The sequence below is a fragment of the Mauremys reevesii genome, linkage group 19, assembly GCF_016161935.1.
Source record: "Mauremys reevesii isolate NIE-2019 linkage group 19, ASM1616193v1, whole genome shotgun sequence".
NCBI classification, from domain to species: Eukaryota; Metazoa; Chordata; order Testudines; family Geoemydidae; genus Mauremys; species Mauremys reevesii.
Window position 1 is genome coordinate 10,177,015 of NC_052641.1, and position 22,233 is coordinate 10,199,247.

General features: G+C 47.6%; 1 protein-coding gene across 2 annotated transcripts in view; it reads left to right on the forward strand.

Annotated features, from left to right (window-relative positions):
- Positions 1-22,233, forward strand: part of PAPPA (pappalysin 1) — a 452,227-nt gene that overhangs the window by 416,209 nt on the left and 13,785 nt on the right. For both annotated transcript variants that reach the window (XM_039506691.1, XM_039506690.1), the window contains 3 exons: positions 3,714-3,820; positions 11,967-12,038; positions 20,003-20,101. In XM_039506691.1, the coding sequence (XP_039362625.1) occupies positions 3,714-3,820; positions 11,967-12,038; positions 20,003-20,101 (278 nt within the window). The remainder of the gene's footprint in view (positions 1-3,713; positions 3,821-11,966; positions 12,039-20,002; positions 20,102-22,233) is intronic.

The following is a 22,233-nucleotide window of genomic DNA, read 5'->3' on the forward strand; positions in this document are numbered from 1 at the left end:
GATGGAGGGTTTCAGCAACAAAAATCATGTGATTGCTGTGTTTGTGCACATGCGTGTGCGTGATACCAACCTGCCATGTTAGCACCAAGCTTTTTTATTGATTTATACTCTTCTATGTGTTTTATTTAAAGAATTAATCAGAAGGTATAGGGGGGAAAGAATAGGAGTGTGGGTAATGGTGACAGGTTCACCAAAATAAGTGAGGAATAATTTGTGCACTTTTCTGGAAGAGATCTAGTGCATAGGTTACTGGACTGGGTTCCATCCCCAGCTCTGCCACTGACTTGCTGTGTGACCTTGGGCAAGTCACTTACCCTTGCTGTGCCTCTGTTTCCCCACCCACTCTCTGTCTGTGCTTCACTCAATGGGGCTTTGATCTCAGTTGGGGTTCCTAGTTGCTACTAGAATACAAATAATAATACTAAAGGAGACTGCCTCAGTCCTAGGGGCCGTGTGAAAACACCACAAGGTCAAGAGTGGGAGAAGGAGACAAAGGCTGTCTCTTCTCCAGTGCTTTGGGGCAATCTCCCACCATTGCACTAGCGCTAATGCAGCTCTGCCCGTAGCGACAGGGGTACCAGGGCTACCACAGCCTGGCTGTGTCACTGAACCCTGCTCAGAGCAGGTCTACATGACCCGGTGGCAAAGCCACTCGTTCTCTGTTTACACTGGTGCCCCACCTCCTGCCTCCATTTCTACCACCGTGGGCTCGCACCAGTGATGTGGCCACAGTTGGAGAGCTGAAGAAAATGGTTAGTGTAGATGGGGCCAGAGAGAGATTGGATGTAGCATGGGGCACACAAAAGGGGCCGAGGGGAACGAGGGACAGAGATGCAGGCCTGGGCAGAGCAGAGCATTGATGCAGAAGGATAGGAAGCCAGCAGGGAGGAGGAGGCATTCCAGTAGTGGGCCAGGTCTGTGAGAAATACAGCCCTCCTCCCATGAAGATTATAACCCCCGCCTGAGCATCCTGTAAGAGTGACAAACCCACATACCAATACGTTCTTTGGGAACCCTCAGAAAGGTCTATCTTATTTCTGCCTAAGTACTCAGCGTGGGCTGCTAGGCTTTGAATTGCTGCCTGTGCTGAGCTCTGTTGTAGGTCAGATTCAGATTGCTGGGGGACGTGCTATATTTACCATTCTGCACACCGGCTTGCACGTGCCTTTCCCAAGGTCACCATCCGAGCGCCATACTGGAGCATTCGAATGTGAGCTGTATTAGATGCAGCTTGGAGAGAAACCCCGGGCCCCTTCCTCCCCCCCACCAGCCCCTTTCCCTAAACCTCCTCCCCCCACTGCTGTCCCTTTGAACTTGGAGAAAGTGTTCCCTGTTGTGCAGATCTCTCATTATATTGTAACCATTGTAAGGTACCAGGAGCCTGCTTCAGTCCCGTCCCCGGGGAGAGGAACACAACCTGGATGAGATCACTTCTCTTTAATGGTGCCAATTACGGATCATATATCAAAACAATTGAGACCTGCTCCTTTCCTTGAGTGTAAATAGCACAGTGGAGTGAGCTGTGAGCAGGCAGCAGCGACTCTTAATTTGACAATGCATTTTACCCTTGAGATGAGGTGACCTTTGCTTACCTACCAGGGGTTGCCACTTTTTCAGAGAAGAAAGACTGATTCCCCTGTTCCCAGGGAACATCGCTCGGTGCTGGAGGCAAGGCAGCATTTCAGCCCTTCTTTGTGTGCTCCTGGCCCTTTTCACCTCCCTCCCAGTGGATGCTTGTTAGCTGAGCTTGCATTAGCAGTGTCCAGAAGACAGATCCCTTGGGCCCAATCCTGGTGTGCCCCACACCCTCAGAAAAGCTTCAGTAGGACTCAAGGGAGCTCAGAGTACTGGCCTGCAGCATAGATTTTAAAAAAAAATTAATGGACATGTCCTATCTCCTAGAACTGGAAGGGATCCTGAAAGGTCATTTGAGTCCAGCACCCTGCCTTCACTAGCAGGACCAAGTACTGATTTTGCCCCAGATTCCTAAGTGTCCCCCTCAAGGATTGAAGTCACAACCCTGGGTTTAACAGGCCACTGCTCAAACCACTGAGCTATCCCTTTCCTCTCCTGGCCTGTGACCAGGACCTTGGACCTTGACCTTTTCAGCTAAAGGGGTAACTCTTAGGGTAGCCTCTGAAGTCTGTTATCCTCTAGTGCAGCGGTTCTCAACCAGTGGCCCTGGGCGGCCGCGAGCAGGTTTCAGGGGGTCTGCCAAGCATGGCCAGCATTAGACTCCCAAGGACCCAGGGCAGAAACCCAAAGTCCTGTTGCACCAGACTGCAGCCTGGGGCTGAAACCAAAGCCGGAGCAACTTAGCTGTGTGGTGCCCTCTGTGGTGTGGGGCGCCAGGCAAGTGCCCTGCTTGCTACCCTCTCGCGCCAGCCCTGGCTTTTATATGCAGACAAACAATTGCTGGGGAGGGCAGGCCTCAAAAAGGAAAAGGCTGAGAACCCCTGGTCTAGTGGAGCAGCCACTAGCTGGAGAAATTGACACACACTTTGTGAGTGTCTCCCATCAGCACTTCTCAGGAGCAGGTCATGTATTTTGGAAGTCATCTGGATGTCCCCCAAAAGAGGATCTTTTCCTTCCACTCAGGGGCCTAGCCAAACCTGGCAGATAGCCAGTCAAATCTGTGGAGTCACTACTGCTCAGACGAGAGACGTAAAACAGAAACAAAGCCTCCCTAATTAAACTAACTGGCTCCTGCTTTGTTCCAACTGGCTCCTCCACGTGAGAACAAGAAAAAAAAAAGATAGAGGTGGCTGGGGGAAAAACCGTACCCAGCCAGGGACAGTGTGACCCTAACACTTTTCCTTTTCTCCTCAAACACCTCATCTGCTCTGCCTGGCTGTGGTGACTTTTGAGCCAAAGGCACAGCCATCCAAACCACTCCACAGATGAACTCCCCCTCACGCAGATTGGAGTGCAGGATCCCTAATGACAGGGTTGCAGCAGCTGCCCCTCTCAGCAGCCATTTGCTGGGGGCGGAAATGGTAATAGTCCAGCACGCTAGGGCCTATGGTTGTGTCACCACGTTACTGCAGAGCACCGCAGTGTGTTTTAACAAGGGTAGGATTCCCGCAGGGCATGGCAGTTAATCAGAGAAAATACCAGTTTACACGTGCACAAATTGATCATTACCTCTCCTCTTACTTCTTGTTTAGCATGGGGCTTAGGTGATAGCCAGCTGCAACATCATTAGACGTGCTCTCCATTATTTCAGGGTCTTCTAATTTGGGGAAATCAGGCCATTGGCTCGTTGTCCATGTCAGAAGTGAGAGGAGTTTGTTGGCCTCTGCTCAGTCGCTTCATGGCTGCAGAAAGAGCTCTTGAAATAGAACTGCCTTCAATGTCTCTCAGTGATTGCTTCAGGAAGTGAATAAATCCCCCATTCGATCCATGGATAAGTAGCCACAGTGATATTTTGATATTGTAATCTATTGGTCACCTTAAGAAGCAAGCCCTTATGCATATCTCCCTCCCCCTCTGGTCCTAGGGTCACAAGCTGTGGGGTGTGGTCAGAATCCTCTCACAATGTAAATCCCAAGAGGTTGCGAGGGGCGTGGAGGTGAAGAGCTCCATTATGGTTGTCTGTAGTAATCGTTCTGCAGAGTAGGGAGATGCAGGGTACTCAGATAATTGAAATGATGGGAGGAGAGTGACACGGTGTTTGCTTTCTTCCTTCGTTTCCCTCTGCATGTGCCATGAAGGAGCCGAATGCACCACCTCGTGTCCGGATCACAACGAGCCCATCCTGCTGCGTGTGAACGAGACCATACAAGACATCCAGCACTGGATGAACCCTCAACGAGTGAAGGTCAGTGGTGGTGGATGTTACTAAATACCCCTCCCCAGGCCCGCCAACTTTCATGTTCCTCCAGAGTAGGTGAACAATCAACTTGACCCACAAAGCAGAATTTAAGGATGTAGGGGATAGCGCTGTCCGAGGAGTGGTAATATTTCATACCCGTCTGTGTGGCGAGACATCTTCCCTCTTTGGAGAAGGTTGTCATCAGTAGGGGCTCCAAACCTGATTCTTGTTTACCCCGTGGCCCCTTTACTTTGCTGTAGCAGGGCCCATTTAACTCTGCAGTTTCCCAGTGCAACATCCTCTAGGCATATCCACCTTGAGTTAAAGGGATCACGTCCTTGCCCTCTGATCCACGCAGCTCCTAACAGTTCTGATCTGGTGGGACTTTCACCCTTGCACCAACACCATGGGGAGTGCAGACAATGCACTTTTGTACCTACTGTAGGAGAAAGCAAAGGGGAACAAGAAAAACTGCACAGGGCAGGTTTTAAATTCTTACTACTCTTCGGTTTTCTGTGCACATTGGGTGGTGGAGACCTGTCTGTGTTCAGGCAGCAGAAGAACTTGATATGGGGCATATATAATTTCCCAAACTGGCTGAGGCAACTGATTCTCCTACGTCCCCATGTGACAGACATCTGTCTCCTCAGCACAGCATCCATTTCAGAGGTCACCGCTCTCTCCTTCTGCACTCTGCAAAGGCACACACTCAGATCCACGCACAGGCCAAACACTCATATCATGCACACGCACTTATATGTACCCATGAAAACACACACAGGTGGACACTGGTTGGCACCCTTACAAGCATGTACCTGCAGATGCACACACACAAAGAAACACAGATGTACACAAATACATATTTACAGTCACCCATAAACACACCTACCCAAATAGTGCACCTTTACACACACATTCAACCACCATTGGAAACACACACACACATGCACGTGTGTAGGTTAGACAAACAAGTACACAGATACATCCAAAACCACACTCATGCTATGCATACATACATAAATATAAGCTCCTGCATAGAAACCCACGTAAATAGGCACTTACATACACACTCTCGCTTATACAGGTTAGTGCAGGCATATAAACACAGAAATTCACTCTGTGTGCCAGTTTTTCAAAAGCACTTAGCACCTGGGGTGCAGGGTGGGTGCAGAGCATTTTTGAAAATCTGGCCCCTTTTTCATGCCAAAATTGGAAACCATTTTTTTTAAATGTCTCCCCAGTAGCAGGTGCTGAGTACTTGAAAGTCTGGTCCTGAGCTCTGTGGGAAATCCGGCCCTGCATTTTACATATCCAGGGCCAGATTTTCACAAGGGCTAAGCACCCACCAGACAACCAGCATACTGAGCATATTTGACAATCCGTCTTTTTAGGTGCCTACCTGTAGCATCTTTGAAAATTTGGCCCTGAGTGTGGGTGCTGAGCCCTTCTGAAAATCCTGGCCGTGCTGTGCTTGTGTGCTGCACACAGACAGGCAGACAGAACGATAGAACCGCTCCTGGGAGGTGACTGGAGGCTATCACAATCACAGGCTGTCTCTCTGCTCTCCTCATTCACTCCATACTTTCTGATTCCATTACTGCCCCAGCCTAGGCTTTGCCAAGTTGCTGGTGTGAAATACATCGCTGTAAAAACCTTATCTCTGTATTCGAGGCTATTTCTCACTGGCTCTATCCTGAGCTCTGGAGTTCAAAGAGGTTTTGTAATTCATGGTGAAATAAAACCACAGCTTCCCTCCCAATCTCTGCTGCGCTGCCCTCATTTATTGATGCCGGGACTCGGAGGGAGCTGTAATGGGCAATTGTAAGCCCAGGTTTACAATGCAGTGTGGATGCTTCAGGGTCTCTGGAGGGCTCATTAGGCAGCAGGGGGAAAAATGGTAGTAAAAGGGGAGAATAGGGGAGTGAGATTTGGGCGGGGAGGATTGATGGTTTCCAGGAGCACAGTGGAAAATCTGGGTTAATTTTGCCTCTACAACAAAGATCTTTAGATTGTGACTGGTTAGGAGTTTGACCCACACACACACTAAAAAGGATTGGTTTGTAAATAGCAGATTAAAGGGTTGAGTTTCTAAAACTATGTTAAAAGGTGGGTAGGATATTGTGAGTACCAAGTGCAAATTAATCCACTTCAACAAACAGACCTCTTTGGAAACGGAGAGGACGGAGCATCTCCCTAGAGCAGGTTCTGGTTGGATCAACTAGGGGATTGCTCTTAGAAAACATCTTTCCATCTCATCACTCAGTGTCAGTCTCTGCGTAATTCTGGAAGGCCTGCAGCTAAGGAAGGGGTAACTTTTGCAAGCGAGCAGTGTTCGTGTTCGGCCCTGGGGCCGGTCTGTGCTCAGAGTTTGATCATTTCTGATCAGTTCCAAAATTTGAAGAGGAAAAAAAAGAAAAGAAAAGAAAATGACACATTCACTTCCCTCTCCAAACCCCACCTGCTGTGAAACACTGGAATGGTTTACCCAGAGAGTCGTGGCCAGACCATCCTTTGGGGTCTTTGCAGTGCAGACAGACCTTCAGACTAAGCCCAGGCTCTGACTTAGGTTTGACCCAAAGCACCTTTTCCGTCTACCCACAAATCAAGTCTAACTAAGGTCAGCAAGCACTCAAGACCCGGGTCCTAGGACCTTGCTGTGGGGGTGGGTCAGAGCCCGAACCCTGCTGTGACTTGGGTCCAGCCCTGTCATTTTGCAGTGTGGACGCAGAGCAGGCTGCAGACCGGAGTCTGAAGGTCTGCATAGTGCGGCATGGTCATGGTAGGACAGCTGTGAGATCCAGGCCTAGCAATTGTAAGCCAAGGTTTACAGTGTTGCATGGACGCTCAAGCATGGCCTTGGAAACCCCTAGTCCACAAGCCCGGATCCCAGAGAGCCAGCCTTTGTGTGCAGTGCAGATACACCCTAAAACAAGATTTAATATTTTCTGAAAGATGCACTTTTCTCCAGCTTCTGGGACAAGTTCTGTGCTTTGTGCATGCAGGGGGTTGGGCTCGATGGTCATGGTGACTCATCTGGCCTTGGAAGCTGAATCTGTGAATCCCCCGGTACGTCCCCTTCCTTCATGGGCCATAGGAAGAATGGAATTGCCCAACGCAGTCATAACCTATGTACCTTTGTATTATGATAATGACTGTAACCTAAGCTCATTCCCAGGCACTGACATGAGCCCCAAGCCATTCCAGTGACATATGCCTCCCTGATGACCCCCTCTTTTATCTGCTTTTGCAGCTCAGCAGCCCTCAGATTCATGCCTTGCCAGGCAGCCTCGTATATTTGCCTTGGTCTTGTCCCCACCCCATAAATACCATTGGGTCACATCTGCAAGCCAGGCTCCCGAGGTGGATCTCCCATTCCTCCTCTGCTCGGTATCTGTGTTTATTTACTTCAGTCGGCCCATGCAGTGCTGCGAGTGCCCGTGTATTCATTAGAGCCACCACTGTTAGGACCAATGGCCGCAAATCAAAACCACCCAGATTTCCATACAGACAGAACTCTCCCATCAAGCCATGCCTCCCGCCCCTGCCTCACCTGCGAGGAAAAGCCTTGAGGGGAACAAGCTAGCCTTGCATTGGGAATTCAGGCTTTGGCAAACCAGCAAGAAAAGCCAAGTCCATAGCTGAGGGCCTTTCTCTGAGAGGGTTCTGCTCCCAGCCTCCTGCATATTAGCAGCGTTGGGTGTTAGTGGGAGCAGCTCCAATGATCTCATCTGCCAAGGTATCGCACTGGGAGAGAGCTGGTCTCTGAAGTCACCAGGACTGAGCCCACATAAAGCTCCCCGTTATTAAACCCACCACCTTAAATAGCATCTGGAAACGACCTGGAACCAACGCAGATCACAAGGGGACTGTGCTTTGGGCAAGTAGCGACTTTGTATGTGCTACTGCACCGGCTGCTTTCTGAGTGAGTTAGGACTGTGCATGTCTGAGGAGGGTTGTGGGAGGTGAAAATGGCCCTTCACACACACACAACACCCCCTCTTCAAGATCTGGGTGCAGTCCCCTGCTTGCCTCACCGCAGACTCTGCTCTCTTGGCCATTCCCTCTCTAACGTGGAGAAGGGAAAAATGTGGTGTGGGGGGGTTTAGGGTCCCTCCTCCCCAAACCGGCCAGCAGAAAGCTTGGCAGAGCAGCTGCATGACATGAACCCCACCCCCTCCCCCAAGCCTCTCACTGTAATATGGACCCTCCATGTCCCCCTCCAGTCACAGCTCAAAAGCCCCTGGTCAGGTCCTAATTAATTTAATATGGGGCTAATCAGCCCAAAGGCATCCTACAGGGCTCTACAATATGGCAATGTGGCCGGTAGCTGCATTCCCTCCCTCTGGGTGAAACTGCCCCCTAGGCTAAGGGCCAGCACAAAACCTAGCCACCATTTAACAGCTGGGGCTTACATGAGGCATAGGCATTTTGCTAGCCAGTTGGCTAGGGGGTGGATATCACCTTGTGTATATAGCTACAGGGAGAAGACAAAGCTGAACAGCTGATGTGGTTTCACGCAGGTAAGTAGAGCTGGGAGAAATTTTTCACACTCATTTTTTCAGATTCGGAGACACATACACATTTCACAAATTCATGTCGTTTTCGCTGAATTGTTTTGGTCAAAAAACAACGGAAAAAAAATTCCCCCCAAATCGAAAGGTTTTGACTTTTCCATTCAGAATTACTTTTTGTTCGTAAATTTCCTTTAATCCTATTTTTTTAATGTAAAATGTTTTTTAATAGTTGAAACATGTCAGTCTGATTGAATGAAATGTTTTGTTCAATCTGAAATGATTTTTTTTCTGACTTGTCATTTCATCAAAATTTTCCCCAAAAAAATTCAGATTGAACCAAAATGATTTTTTTTAAGTTTTTCAGAATTGCCAGTGAACTGACAAATCCATTTTTCTCCTGGCTCTACTGGTGAGCTCAGCGAAAATAACCAATAGATCCTCTACAGAGAACCAGCCTTACTTGGCAACAGCCTTTCTGAAGAAGAGGCTTCTCCAAACATACTAAGAACAAGTTTCCTCCCCCTTTATTTAAATGCCACCTCCCTGAAGCACCCCAGTCTTGTCTGTCCACTTGAGTGGTGGCCTATGTTAAGTCTTTACTAGAGTTGTTGTTCCCCCACTAAAGCACAGGAAACAAGTGTTAGGCAATGCACATTGATTTGGGATTTTAAGTAGTATCTCTGTTTTTATGCAATTAGATGCTCCTGGCAAATTGTTCATATGAACCTCAGTTTTGCAAAGTTTGAGCAACTGTAGATGAACAACAGCCTTTGCTGTGGTGGAGCCTAGAGGTGGAGTTTGTCCACACTGGACATCCACTTCAGCCCATCTCCATTTTCCCAGAGGTGTTTTCTGGAAACCATCGACTGTCCCATCACTGCCAGTGTTTTAATTCTTCCTTTCAGTTGACTTCTTGCTCGGACTGTGTGTAATGAGATATGGAGTCGATCACCTCTAAGCAGTTGGTGTGAATCCAGCCCAGGCGGTTGGATCCATTAGGTGACCGCTCACTGCCGTCATGTGGGATAGGTTTGGTGCTGTTAGGGCAGTTCTCAGGCTGCAGTAACCGTCAGTCTCAACAGAGAGACAGAGGACTGAAGGGGCTGTGGAGAGGACTCTCCCGGTCAGGGCTAGTGCGTATCAACAAGACATGGTGATTGGGTGCTTGCCCTGCTGCTGCGAGTGCTTGACCTCTTCTGTGGATAAACACAGTCCTTCCCTTTCCAGGACTGTCAGGCCAGTCCCGTTCTCCAGCTCCCAATTCACATACTCAGTCACGTATATTGGCAGCAAATGTTTTTTTGTTTTTTTGTTGTAATGTTGGTGCCCCAGGGAGCAGAGGAAGTTCTTTGGAAACGCAGTTATTTTTCTCACATTATTTGGATGGGTCTGGGCATGGAGAAGGGAAAGGCCTGTATTTTTCTTCAGTTCTCCTTCAGCTTAGCCCTGGGTTCAAAAGCTCCCGGAGCCAGTCCTTGCCTCTTCCCAATCCCCCGTCTTATATGTTTTGAAACCTAAAAAGGTTTTCTCTTTTTTGCCCTGAAGCACAGTAAATAAAAGGGGGAAAAAAATGTCTTACCGTTTGTGGCAGCCTTGAAATTTCCAGATGTCTGTCAAGAGCTCATTGGGAGCAAACTGGATGCTGTGGGGCCCCTGCACCTTGCGGTCTCCCTCGCTGATGGGATAAACAACATTGGTTTCTCCCTCCTCCCCCGTCAGCTTCCCCAGCCTCTTCCCCTCTCACATAGACGGGCCCTGTTGTGAGACAGGTGGGGCAGGCCAGGCCTGACTAATAGTGGAAAATCTGAGGGTGTCGGAAAGATAAACAGCCCTGTGCTGATAGTATAAAAGTCCTTTTTCCTAGCACACATCAGGTAAGCCTCAAATGACAGAAACTGTACAAACATGCTGAGGTTCCCCTGCAGACGGATAAAATTAGGCCTCAGATAAATAGGGGAAGGGATGGCTCATTCCACAGTCTCTTCTAAATGTTAATTCCTTTCTTTCCTAAGCCTCTACCACAGTTCCTACTGTTTGGCAAATGCCCCTTGGCACGCCTCACAAAACCAGCCGTTGTGTCACCGTTGTTATCTTAATATGATTGTTCCCTCCTCTGTAAAGGAAACGGACCTTCTGAAATGAGTGTTGTGACGGATGGACGTTCAGGGAGGGTGGGGATCAGAAGGCCGCATAGAGATAGTAGTCATGCAGTCTACGCAGTACTCCTTACTAAGCTCGCTTCTGGTAGGGTCTTTCTTAGGTAGGGAAGATTTGGTTTAGACAAAATAATAATCCTCTTTGGTTCCTCTGGACTTTCCCTCCTCTCCTCTCCACCCAAAGTCTATCCAAACCCTCAACCATTTCTTGATATTTGAAAGAGTTTGACTTAATCTTCTTTTTCCTTTAGCTTCCATGTTTGCGGGTACCATTACCATGCCGCCTGTGCCTCCACTAGGGAAAAAAAGCGTGTTCTTACCTCATGGGGTATCTGAGACGTGGTAACTAATCCAAGTGAGGTAAAACCCAAGTGAAGACAAGGCAGATTGTAGTTTTACACAAATTAGCAGGTCAAGGTAAAGACTATGGGGAAGGCCTCATGTCTTCACTGGGATTGTACCCCATGTTAGTTACCATGTGTTAGTTAACATGAGGTAAGAATGTACCTTTTTTCCTAATAAAGGCAATGCCTCTGTGACAACTGGGGACTCGAAGTGAGAGTGTCATCAGAAATAGACCTGCTCGCATGAGCTCTTCCACTCCCTTCTGCAGACCTATCGGGTTTGAAGACTTTTTTTTTAAATATCTGTGTTTTGACCATGACTCGTCCTTCCCAGCTTTGCCTTATGGAAAAGTCATGTAATGTTTGATGAAGCTGGAATCAATAGGGTTCTATTGAAATGCCTTTAAATGTAATAGCGGATATAGTCTTTTTTATGGGTTATTTTGAGTGGCCTTGTGGGGCTACAGTGCTATTTAAAATCTATATGAGGGTGCAAAAGGCTTATAGAAAGGTTTCCATTTTCTATTCAATTCTAAAAGACTTTTTTCCATAAGCGCTTTTTTCCACCCCCAGCACTCGCCCCAGCAATCTCCTCATGCAGCATGGGGAGGATAGACAGCCATAAAAAGTGGTGCCTGGTGGCAATAGTGTGACCAGATGTCCTGATTTTATAGGGACAGTCCTGATTTTTGGGTCTTTTTCTTATATAGGCTCCTATTATCCCCCACCTCCTGTCCCGATTTTTCACATTTGCTGTCTGGTCACCCTAGGTGGTGGCAAAGAAGTCCCCTAAAGCCATTCCGAAATGTCTCCCTCACACTTCACAGAGCTAGAGCCTGGATGCTACCTTTCCCTTTCCCTGCCACAAACCCCCCACCATGAGTGAAATATTGAACATGACATTTCAGGAGACCCTTAAATATTATTTTAATTCCAAACATTCTGTTGTTGCAAGTGTCAAGTCCAACACGTCTTGTAAATACTTGGAGGACTGTCAGATCCTGAAAATACAAGAGGTGTTAGGAACGGAACTACTTGGGAGAGTTTGGTGGGGTGGGGGGGCATGTATGCAAGCACATTCGCTTTGTGTACAGTGATTTCTTTGTCTTAGCCCATTTCTTTTTTTCTCCTTCTCCAGAGCGTTGTCTGCACAGCAGGACTCAAGTGGTATCCACACCCAGCGCTGATTCACTGCATCAAAGCCTGCGATGTGAGCATTAGAGTTAATTAACTAAGCCCATCCAGTTTGGTTTCCTAGGGTGGGTGGTAACAATGGGTGCAGATGAATCGGTTTTAAATCTCTGTTTCTGAGGAATGGCCAAATCCGGTTTGGCCTTGTCTTTATTTGCAGTTAAATGGTCTTCAGCTGCACCAGTTCTGACACCTATTGGCAAGAAAAGGTCATTTTTCTAGTGCAGAGCAGTGCTCAATGACAGCTGATGATTGGACGAGCCTTACAGTGTCTAACTAAGGTGGACAATTCTTGGCTACTAAACAGGCCTGATTCCCTACACTTGGGCATTCTCAGGATTTGGCGAGTCATCACTGGACAGTCACAAAAGCCTCCAATTGTTTGCCTTGATTTTGAAGGGGTTTAAGGTTGCTCTGTCTGACTAGAAATTGAACTCTCTGAAAGTCCAGGGCACCCCCTTTCCCCTGAACCTTGGAGAAGAGATAAACATTAGGAAAGAGAAAGGGAGCAAGAACAACCCAGATGTGGAACTGGAGCAGGAGTGACTGGGAAATGGCGGGAGGAAGGAGGACTGGAGATGGGGACTTTTAAAATACTGAGATTGGCATGTTTCAAAGTGGCTTATGGAGTTAGGCACCCAACTGTCATTGAAGTACAATAGGAATTGGGGTGCTAACACCTTTAGGCTTCATTGGAATTCCCAGCCTGAATTATTTTCTGAGTTCAAAAACTGGACACACGTCAACCTCACCTTGGCACTGAATACAACAGGAAAAATGGCCACTGATAGTCAAAACCCACCAAGTGGCCCCTCCAAGCCAAAGTTTTGCCTCCTAAAGGAAACTGTGTTGATGAACCCTGCCAGACAGGTTTTTTTGGGCAGTGGGGGGAGAGATAGCTCAGTGGTTTGAGCATTGGCCTGCTAAATCCAGTGTTGTGAGTTCAATCCTTGAGAGGGCCACTTAGGGATCTGGGGCAAAAAATTGGTCCTGCTAGTGAAGGCAGGGGGCTGGACTCAATGACCTTTTGAGGTCCCTTCCAGCTCTAGGAGATTGGTATATCTCCAATTATTACCTATTAACTCATCCTGCCTATGAAGGACTTATGCATCAAGGCCCTTCCCCACCCAGCAAACAGTTCAAATCAAGGCATTATTAGCATCTCCTACCCATTGTATCTGAATAAGCATTCTGTCAGGTCTAGAGCCATGGAAAGCATTTCCAATGAAACCTAAAAAGCATATTGAACTCTCCTGGTTTCATCACACGCTCAGCCGTCTGCCCCGATATACTGAAAGGTTAACAAACCTCCCCATTGACTCTCGGCCCATTTTTGAGCAAATCAAGGCAGTTTAAGGCTTGGTTCTGGCTTTTTAGTCACATGTGCCATTAGCGATTAATGATTGTCAGGAAGTATGAAATGTCTGTTGGCGGCTTCCTTGAACAGTTGTAGAAGCCTTGACATATTTTGTGTAAAAGCGGCACTGGGCACCTCTGACTTGACTCCCACCACTGTGTTGTCTGAGCACTCCACAAGCGTCTCTTCGCAGCCCCTTTGTGAGGCAGGGAAGCGTTATCCCCATTTACCGAGGGAGAAACTAAAACACAGAGGGATTAAGGCTCAGATCCTCAAAGGTTTTTAGGCCCAATGATTTCAGTGGAAGTTGGGGTTATGAATACCATTGAGGGTCTGGGCCATGTGACTCACCCAATATCACACAGAGAGGCTATAGAAGAGCCAGGATTTGAACCAAGCTTCCTGAGTTCTATGCCAGTGCATTATCCTTAAGAATGTCTTTGCTCCTCTGAGCTTTCCACTAGCACCTCACTGAGAATCCCAAGCACTCATAATACTCTCAGCACGCCTGTGCCTTCAGTAAACATTACTCCAGTTTTATAGGTGGGTACACTGAAGGGAAGTGACTTGCCCAAGGTAGCAGAGCTTGGAACGAAACTCAGATCTCCTGACTTCCACACTAAATACTAGACCACAGGCCTCCTCCTGTGTGGATGTTGTGTGGTATAACTTTCACATGGTAAAAGACAGGTTCTTCTTTGAGTGGACGCAGCCATGTATTCTGCGTGGGTGTGCGCACCCTGTGCACCAGAGCCAGAGAACTTTACCCATAGTGGAAGCGTTCACACCCTGCAACCATAGCCCCTACCCTAGCCATATAAGGATGGTGCTGCCCTAACCCCCTGAGTTCCTTCTCACTGCCCATGGCCAAGAGTCGAAGATCTATGTGTTGTCTACACCTCACAATTTCATCTCAGTTTCTGAGAACTGTTGCTTGTATATAATAGTAGGAGTTTAGTTAAGTGTTAGTTTAGTTTAGTTAAGTTTAGGTTTAGTTAAGTGTTAGTTTAATTTTAGCTAGAGTAGTTGGCTGAGTTGTTTGATGGCCTCACCAGTTGTTCATTGTGTAGGGGGGCATCTCTAGCAGCGACTCCCACGTGAGGTACTTGCTGTGTCTCGGGGAGGGACACATTAAAGACAGAGGCTCCATCTGCAAGTTATTCACAAAGAGGACCCTGATGGCGTGAGATTTGCTGTTGGAGCAGTATCTCCTGGAGCGGGCCATGAGGCCCTCATCTCATCGGCAGTCGCCTTCAGACCTGGCAGGTGATGCTGCTTTGCATTCAGGCTCTGGTGTTTGCCCCAAGAGGAAAAGGGTTCTTCATCCTCCTTTGGTCAGTGAGGAAAAGGTCCCATAAAATGAACCAGGACCATTCCAGGGCTTAGGGAGACTCCTCCTCCTCCTCCTCTTCTAAGAGGAGTGCTGACCAGCACTGGCATGTGGGATGGAGCAGGTCTGTCCAGCCGCTCCCTGGCCCAGCACCGAGGGCAGCTAAGGCCCATCCTGTCAACTCTGGTTGTGGTCATGGGCGTCCATTGAGTCCAGTACTAACAAAATAGGCACCACGCCAGTAGCATACGAGGGAGCATCAGACCTACTTTGTCTCTCAATCCCGGACTCTTCATGATTCAGGAAGTCTCCATTGCTATGGTGTCTACTGGCTCATCCTCTGTTGTGCCCTTGGCGCCTTCTGGCCATGTCACAGAGCCGATGGGGACATCGGCACCATAGCTTGCACCACCTGGGCTGCAGACTATGAAGTCGAGGCCAGGCCTGGCACCAAAGACCTCCTCAGTGCTGGAGCATCCTTCAGCACCATCACTGTCTTGGAAGCAAATCCCATCATCAAGTTCAGTACCAGCCTCAGTGCCAACGCCTCCCCGGTACAGGGTGGGAATGTCTCTCATTTGGTGCCGTTGGTGCCGATGCCCCGCTCCTCTTTGGCACTGATGCTGCCTCCTTATTGGACTTCAAACTAAACTGACCAGTTGTTTGCCCCCATCGGGGCTGGCTTCCCCATTGTCACCATAGAAACTCTGGGATTCTTCAAGATCCAGGTCAGGGTCATTCTCCCCCATCCTATGGGGCTCTTCTGTCTGGATGTTGTGGTACAAGAACAGGATCTGTCTCTGATGCAGCAAACCTCCTCTTTGTCCTCCCTGGATGATTCTACCATACTGGAATCGTCCTCTCCCTTGGCACATGAGGACTTTAAGGCATATCAGGACTTCCTGAGGTATATGGCCACTACTTTGGGTATCCAGGCGGAATTCCTCCTGGAGAATATGGATAAGCTGCTGGATATTTTCCAGCCATCAGCTCCAGGGAGAGTAGCCCAGCCAATAGAAGAGGCTCCCCTGGAGCCTGCAGAGGCCCTGTGGAATACCCCAGCTTCATTCCCCTCTATGGTGAAGCATTCAGAGAAACCGTACTTGATTGCCACACAATGGTTAGAGGGTTTCTGTTCCCACTCAGACCCTCACTCCATTGTGGTTACTGCCGCAAACAACAGGGCTCGGCAGAGAAGGTATAAATCTATGCCCAAAGAGGATGGACTTGATGGAGAGAAAAATTTATACATCCTCTACCTTGCAGATGCGCACCTTGAGCCAGTAGGTGTTGCTCTCCAAATATGACTTTGTTAATTGGGTGGCTAAATTCACGAACAAGTTGCCAAAAGCCTCCAGGGAAGAGTTCAAGGTGTTCATTTCACAGGGCCATTTGGTGGCCAAAATGCCATTGCAAGCAGCTCTGGATGAGGCAGGTGCCTCAGCCAGGATTATGGCATGAGCTGAAACCATGAGGAGGGCCTCACAGCTACAGAGCTCAGGCATTGTACCCAACATACAGCAGACCATTGAGGACTTACTGTTTGATGTCTGGGTTTTGATTTCAGAAAAGACCGACAAAAGCTTGCACTCTTTTAAAGACTCCCAAGCAACTTTGTGTGCTTTGAGAGTACGTACCCCTGCTGTGAGGAGACACCACATAAACAATACCACTCTCAGCATTTTTTGGACAGTCCTTCCTTCCTGTGCGACAATGGGACTACTCCAGAAAGCGCCACAGATCCAAAGGAGGAGGCCCTCTGGTTCTGGCGTTAGCCAGCCACCCCACACAGCCTGGTGTCTAGCAAGTGCCTGTTTTGACTCATGTGGCCAAGGCAGCGATCCAGTGGTAACCTCTCCTTCCCTGTCACCTTTGTTTGGGGACAGCTGGCCCATTTTTTACAGTGTTTGGGACTTGATTACAATAGACAACAGAGGCCTAAACACCATTAGATTGGGTTATGCTATACAGTTCCTCTCCATCCCTCTGTCCCACCCACTACCCTGTCTCTCTTCAAGCATCCCTCTCAGGAGACACTGCTCCTCGGGCAGTTTCAGTCTCTACTGGCCTTGGGGGTTGTAGAGGAGGTCCCACTGCAGCACTGGGGACAGGGATTGTACTCCATCTATTTCCTGGTTCCCAAGTCCAAGGGAGGGATGAGACCTATCCTTGACCTCCGTGACCTCAATAAATACATCAGATACATGAGATTCCATATGAACACCCTGGCAACTATCCTCCATGCCTTAAATCACAATGGCTGGTTCATTTTCCTGGACGTTCAGGATGTTTCTTTTCATGTAGCAATTCTCCTGAGACACAGGAGCTTTCTCCGGTTTGTCATGGCAGACCAGCACTACCAGTACACCGTGCTGCCCTGTCTTTACCAAATAAACGGTCATGGTGACAGCGTACCTCAGGAAGAGGGGAATTTGTTTCTTCCCATATCTGGACAATTGGTTACTAAGGGGTGAGTCCAGAGCGGACACCCTCTGTTCACACTACACCTACTCAATTGTCTGGGTCTCATCCTAACCAGCAGGAAGTCAACAGTTGTTCCAACTTAAAGAATCAGATTCGTTGGGGCCCTGATAGACTCTATGAATTTGAGACCGTATCTGCTGACAAAGAATTCCATGCCACTTATGTCTGCAGCTGCAGTCCCATCTGTCAGCCACAGTCCAAGTATACCGGAGGGTGCTAGGCCATACGGCTGCATACACACGAGTAGTCTAATATGCCAGGCTGCGGTCTTTGTCCTCTTCAAATATGGTTGAAGTTGGTCTACCATCTGCACCATCATTCCTTGGACAGATTGGTCCGTCTTCTTCTGCCAATCTTAGATTCCTTGTGATAGTGGACAATTCAGGACAACATGTGCCAAAGTGTTCCCTTTGCTTGGTCTCCACCGACCAGAATCAATGCCTCCTTAATAGGTTGGTGAGTGCATCTGGAGTCACTGAAGTTTCAAGGCCTGTTGTCAGAACAGGAAGCTTCTCTACATATCACTGTCCTGGAGCTTCGTGCCATCTACAATGCTTTGTCAGACCTTCCGAGATCACATCAGAGGCTCAGCAGTTCTCATACTCACCGACACCACCACCCGTGATGTGTGGACTGGCAGAAGAGAGGACACTCCAACGTGCTTTGTCAGGAGGCACTGCGGTTCTGGCAGTTTTGCGTCATTGAAAACATTACCCCATGGCCAGTCATTTGTCTGGGATCTACCATAACTTGGTGGATCACCTCAGCAGGAATTTCTTCCTGAATCACGAGTGGTGTCTGAAGCCCAGCATCCTGCAGTCCATCTTTGCAGACTGGGGCATACAAAGTTCTCCGGCTTCAGTGTGCGGGGTGCGCACACCCACATAGAATGCACCTCTGCATCATAGCTCAGTTACAGGTAGGTAACCATTTGCTTTCTTTTGCAGACAGATGCCCGACCCCGGAAGGCAATAGCTCCCTGACAATGTAATAGTTTTCTGTCTAAATGTTCCCTAATGAAAAGCATCCCACTGTCGGTGCTTTGGTTGTCATAAACAATCTTGCACATTACTTTCATAGAACCTGGCTAGGCACTTCTGTTCTCTAGAGAGAGCTAAACAACAGCCAGGGACCATTAAGAAATGCCAGTCATGTGCTGATGAACCATTGGGTACCAACTCCCTGTGCTATTTAAGAAGCATTCTTACTTAGGCAGACTTTGAAATGATGTAATGATTTACCAGAAGCTTTTATTACTGACGTGCCTATTTTCTACTTTTTCTTTCCCATCATTGCTAATTGCCAGGATCCCTCTGTGTCAATAGAAACCTTCTTCATCATCGTTCATTCATAGCGCCACAGCATCCCCATCGAAATCTTTACCATGCTATTGGTTGTGGGCTACTGCACGAAATATGTCATCTGCACAGGGAATGGTCCTTCCAATATGTAGGGCTTTATCCAAGAACGGGCCAAGCCGTGTTCTCCAGCATTAGGGTTAGAGAGGAAACACGCTGTATGGAGTCCCCTTCTTCCTGCATGGAGGGGGTTGAGCAACCTTCCCTATCATCCCAGGCCAGGGGGAGGCAGGTACTAAGCCAGTGATAACATAGAATCATAGACTATCAGGGTTGGAAGGGACCTCAGAAAGTCATCTAGTTCAACTCCTTGCTCAAAGCAGGGCCAATCCCCAGACAGATTTTTACCCCAGTTCCCTAAATGGCCCCCTCAAGGATTGAATTCACAACTCTGGGTTTAACAGGCCAGTGCTCAAACCACTGAGCTATCCCTCCCCCACAAATCCTGCACTGATCGCAATGGGAGCTTTACCTGAGTAAAGGCTACAAGACGAGAATTTCCTTGACTTTTCTTTTTTGCTTTTTAAAGTGTAACCCAGGCTAATGCCGTGTGACTCTTTGTCCCCTTCTAGTGGCAGGTATGGCGGTTTTATAAGTCTACTACTGCAGCTGAACTGGTAGACCTGGTCTTTTAGCTCAAGCAGTACAGGCACAGAGTTTTAAATACCGATGTCTAGGTTTGATCCCTCACCCCCCATCCCAGATGATTCAACCCAGAATGTTCTTACCGAAGCAAAATATTTATTATCTTTCCCATTCTGTCCCTCCAAGCAGCCCCTCCATTCTTGTGTATTCCAATGGAGGTAAAAGGCATACTCCTCAAAAAGTCCCTATTGACAGCTTTCTAAGTGTTGAAAGGCGTGTAGCATAAGTAAATGAATTGGCAGGTTTATTGGGCGATTAGCCAAATATTACATATTTTTTAAGTGACCTTGTTAAAATAAAATCATATCTTTAAAAAAAAATCCCTTGCCTGTATAACTGTTAGCATATTAAATAATTAAAACAAAAAAAAAAGCTTTTTATGGCCCAAAGCCAGTGCTAGTGTAAATCGCGATAGCTCAATGAGAGTCAATGGTGTTGAGCCAATTTACATCAAGTGGACATCTTGCCCAACAATTCTAATTTTCTTCCCACCAGTTATGCTTTTGGTTTACTCTTTGCACATAGCTCATTCGGAAGGTAAAACTAGAATAGTCCATTTTACTTCCAGATTTTCTTGCACAAGTTCAGTGTTGTTCTGTTTGGGTGTCCAGCATCCCAAAGGCATATTTAAATATGCAGCAGTAATAAAAGTTTGGGTATAAGCTGCTTCGTGGTGTCTTTTTAGAATACTTATGAACATGGCCATGACTTTTAAAGAGGAAGTGTCTGGCATGACCAACAGTAGTGCTGGATCCCTCGCTGAGGACTGTATCCATATTCTCAGCCTCTTCATGCTGTTTGTTTTTCAGCCTTTCATGGGGGACAACTACTGTGATGCCATCAATAACCGAGCCTTCTGCAACTATGATGGTGGGGACTGCTGCACCTCAACGGTCAAGACCAAAAAGGTAGGTCTGCCTGCCCCTCTCTCGCCCAGGGCCCCCCAACAATGCAGGCTCAGGCTTGGACAGTAATTGGTGTCCAGCTGGAGATCCAGGACGTGGGGAGATCTTCAGCTGCACAAACATTTCAAGGGGCAATGAACATTGTCCCACCAAAGGCACTGAATTTCTGTTGGTTCTTTTGAAGGAGCTCTCATTCTCCTTTGATGTGCCTATGTGTTTCCCATCATAGCCTGCTTTAGGCCCATACAGCACATGTTGTTACACAGGGATACTGCTTTACCTCCTTCTGTCTTATTCTAAACCAGTGGTTTCCTGGCTGCTTTGCAGACAACTGTTGGCGCCCCCTCAAGACTGATTTGGCGTGTCATCAGTAAAGCAGTCTGACGTCCGTTCTGACCCTGACTCTTGTGGGAATTACAGATAGACACACTGAAAGGAGGATCTGCTGCATATAGTGTAGATTCCAAGGTTGCTCACTAAGGGACTGACAGAATTTAGCCACACGTGTTCACGCTTACGTACTGAATTTTGCACAGCTCTTTAACTCTTCTTTGGGATTTGTGGTTGAGATAGAAAGGCAAAAATCTTGATACTAACAAGAGAGGTAACTTAGATAGAAGTATGCTAGGCGTAGTGTGTTTCAAGGCCAGTCATACCTGTCTAAGGAAAGGCAGTCTGTATACTACACCTGGAGGACAAAGAGGATGTCTCTGCAGGGATCACAATCTTTTCTAAGTTGGCCCCCAGTACCAGGGTCTTTTTTCATCTTTCCTTTGGTTCATTCAGACATGTCTACCAAATCTGTGCGGTGACCTGTCTCTGGTACGTCAGGGAATATTGGAAAGGGGCAGTGAGCAATGACTGGAGATAGGTTAATGTCATCTCCTGGTAGCAGCAGAGAAGGGGTGGGGGTAGTGCTTTAATTTTCCTAATTGTGCCTCTTTTCAGATATTCGATAGAGCTTTGTTTTTAAAATGATTTGTGTGAACTGTGCAGTCAAAGGGGCAGCTCTGGCAAGGGAAGTTCTCTCTTTAGTCACAAATCATGTATTGCCTGGGCAGCGGCATGGGTCTGAGCAAGGATATACTGGGCAATTGCTTCCCGATTGATATCCCTCAACCCTTAACTGAACAGGCCACCTCTTGGGATGTAAGAGGGTGGTCAGTTTCCAGGGCCTAGTCAGTCCTTGGCTTCTCTGCTGGTATAGCCCAACTGGTATAGCAGTAGGTTTAAGACGGGGTACCTCTCCACAAGGAACTGGACTAAGACCTCCAGACTCGTTCCATATAGGATGCTAAGGTGGGAGAGAAGAGAGGTTGCAAATTGCTATGCATTGGCCTGGCTCTGTTCCCATTGGCTTCGGTGGGAGTTTTACCATTCTCTTCAATGGAGAACAGAGTTGGCCAACACGGAGGGCTTTTGAAAATCCCATCCTCAATATTTCCTAAACATTCACAAGGGCCAACCCCTCAAATGAAGTGTTTTCTCCAGATACATGCACTCAGCTTTCAAAGACTTTTAAAACACAAGAAGAAGAACCCAGAAACCAAACAAAACACACAAAAGAAATGAAAAAACCAACCAAGTCCTAGGCTCTTCAACTCAAAAGTGAGATGGCCAGTGCCTAGTTTATTAAATTTATGGCATAATAATCTAGCAGCCAGGAACATAGCATGATGTAAAAGTTTGAGGAAAAGGGTCATTTGAGGCCAGCAGTGTCTCTCATGCAGTTCAAAGGAATGGCCACCAGCTCACAGACACCTGTTTGAATTCCCACACAGACACTCAGCCATATGGGGAAGTTAGTTGTTTTCCAGTCTAAGGGCCCTTGGCTGGAGAACAGATTTTAGGCATCGTTATTCAAATACAGCCTTCTCCTTTGAAGAGCATTATGAGTGGAATGTTAAAGGAGATATTCCAAGGGGAAAAACAATGAAAGGTGAGAGAAAAGAGAGATGCATAAAAATATTCCACATACCAAATCCTTCCAGCGCGATTTGCCACCTACTTAAAAGCCACAGCCTTAAAACACATTTTGGGTGTAAAGGCCAAAAACTGAAGGAGACATAGGGAGGGGCAAACCGAGCTCTTTTAATTCCAGTACCAGATGATGGTGTATTTCTACGCAGTTGTTA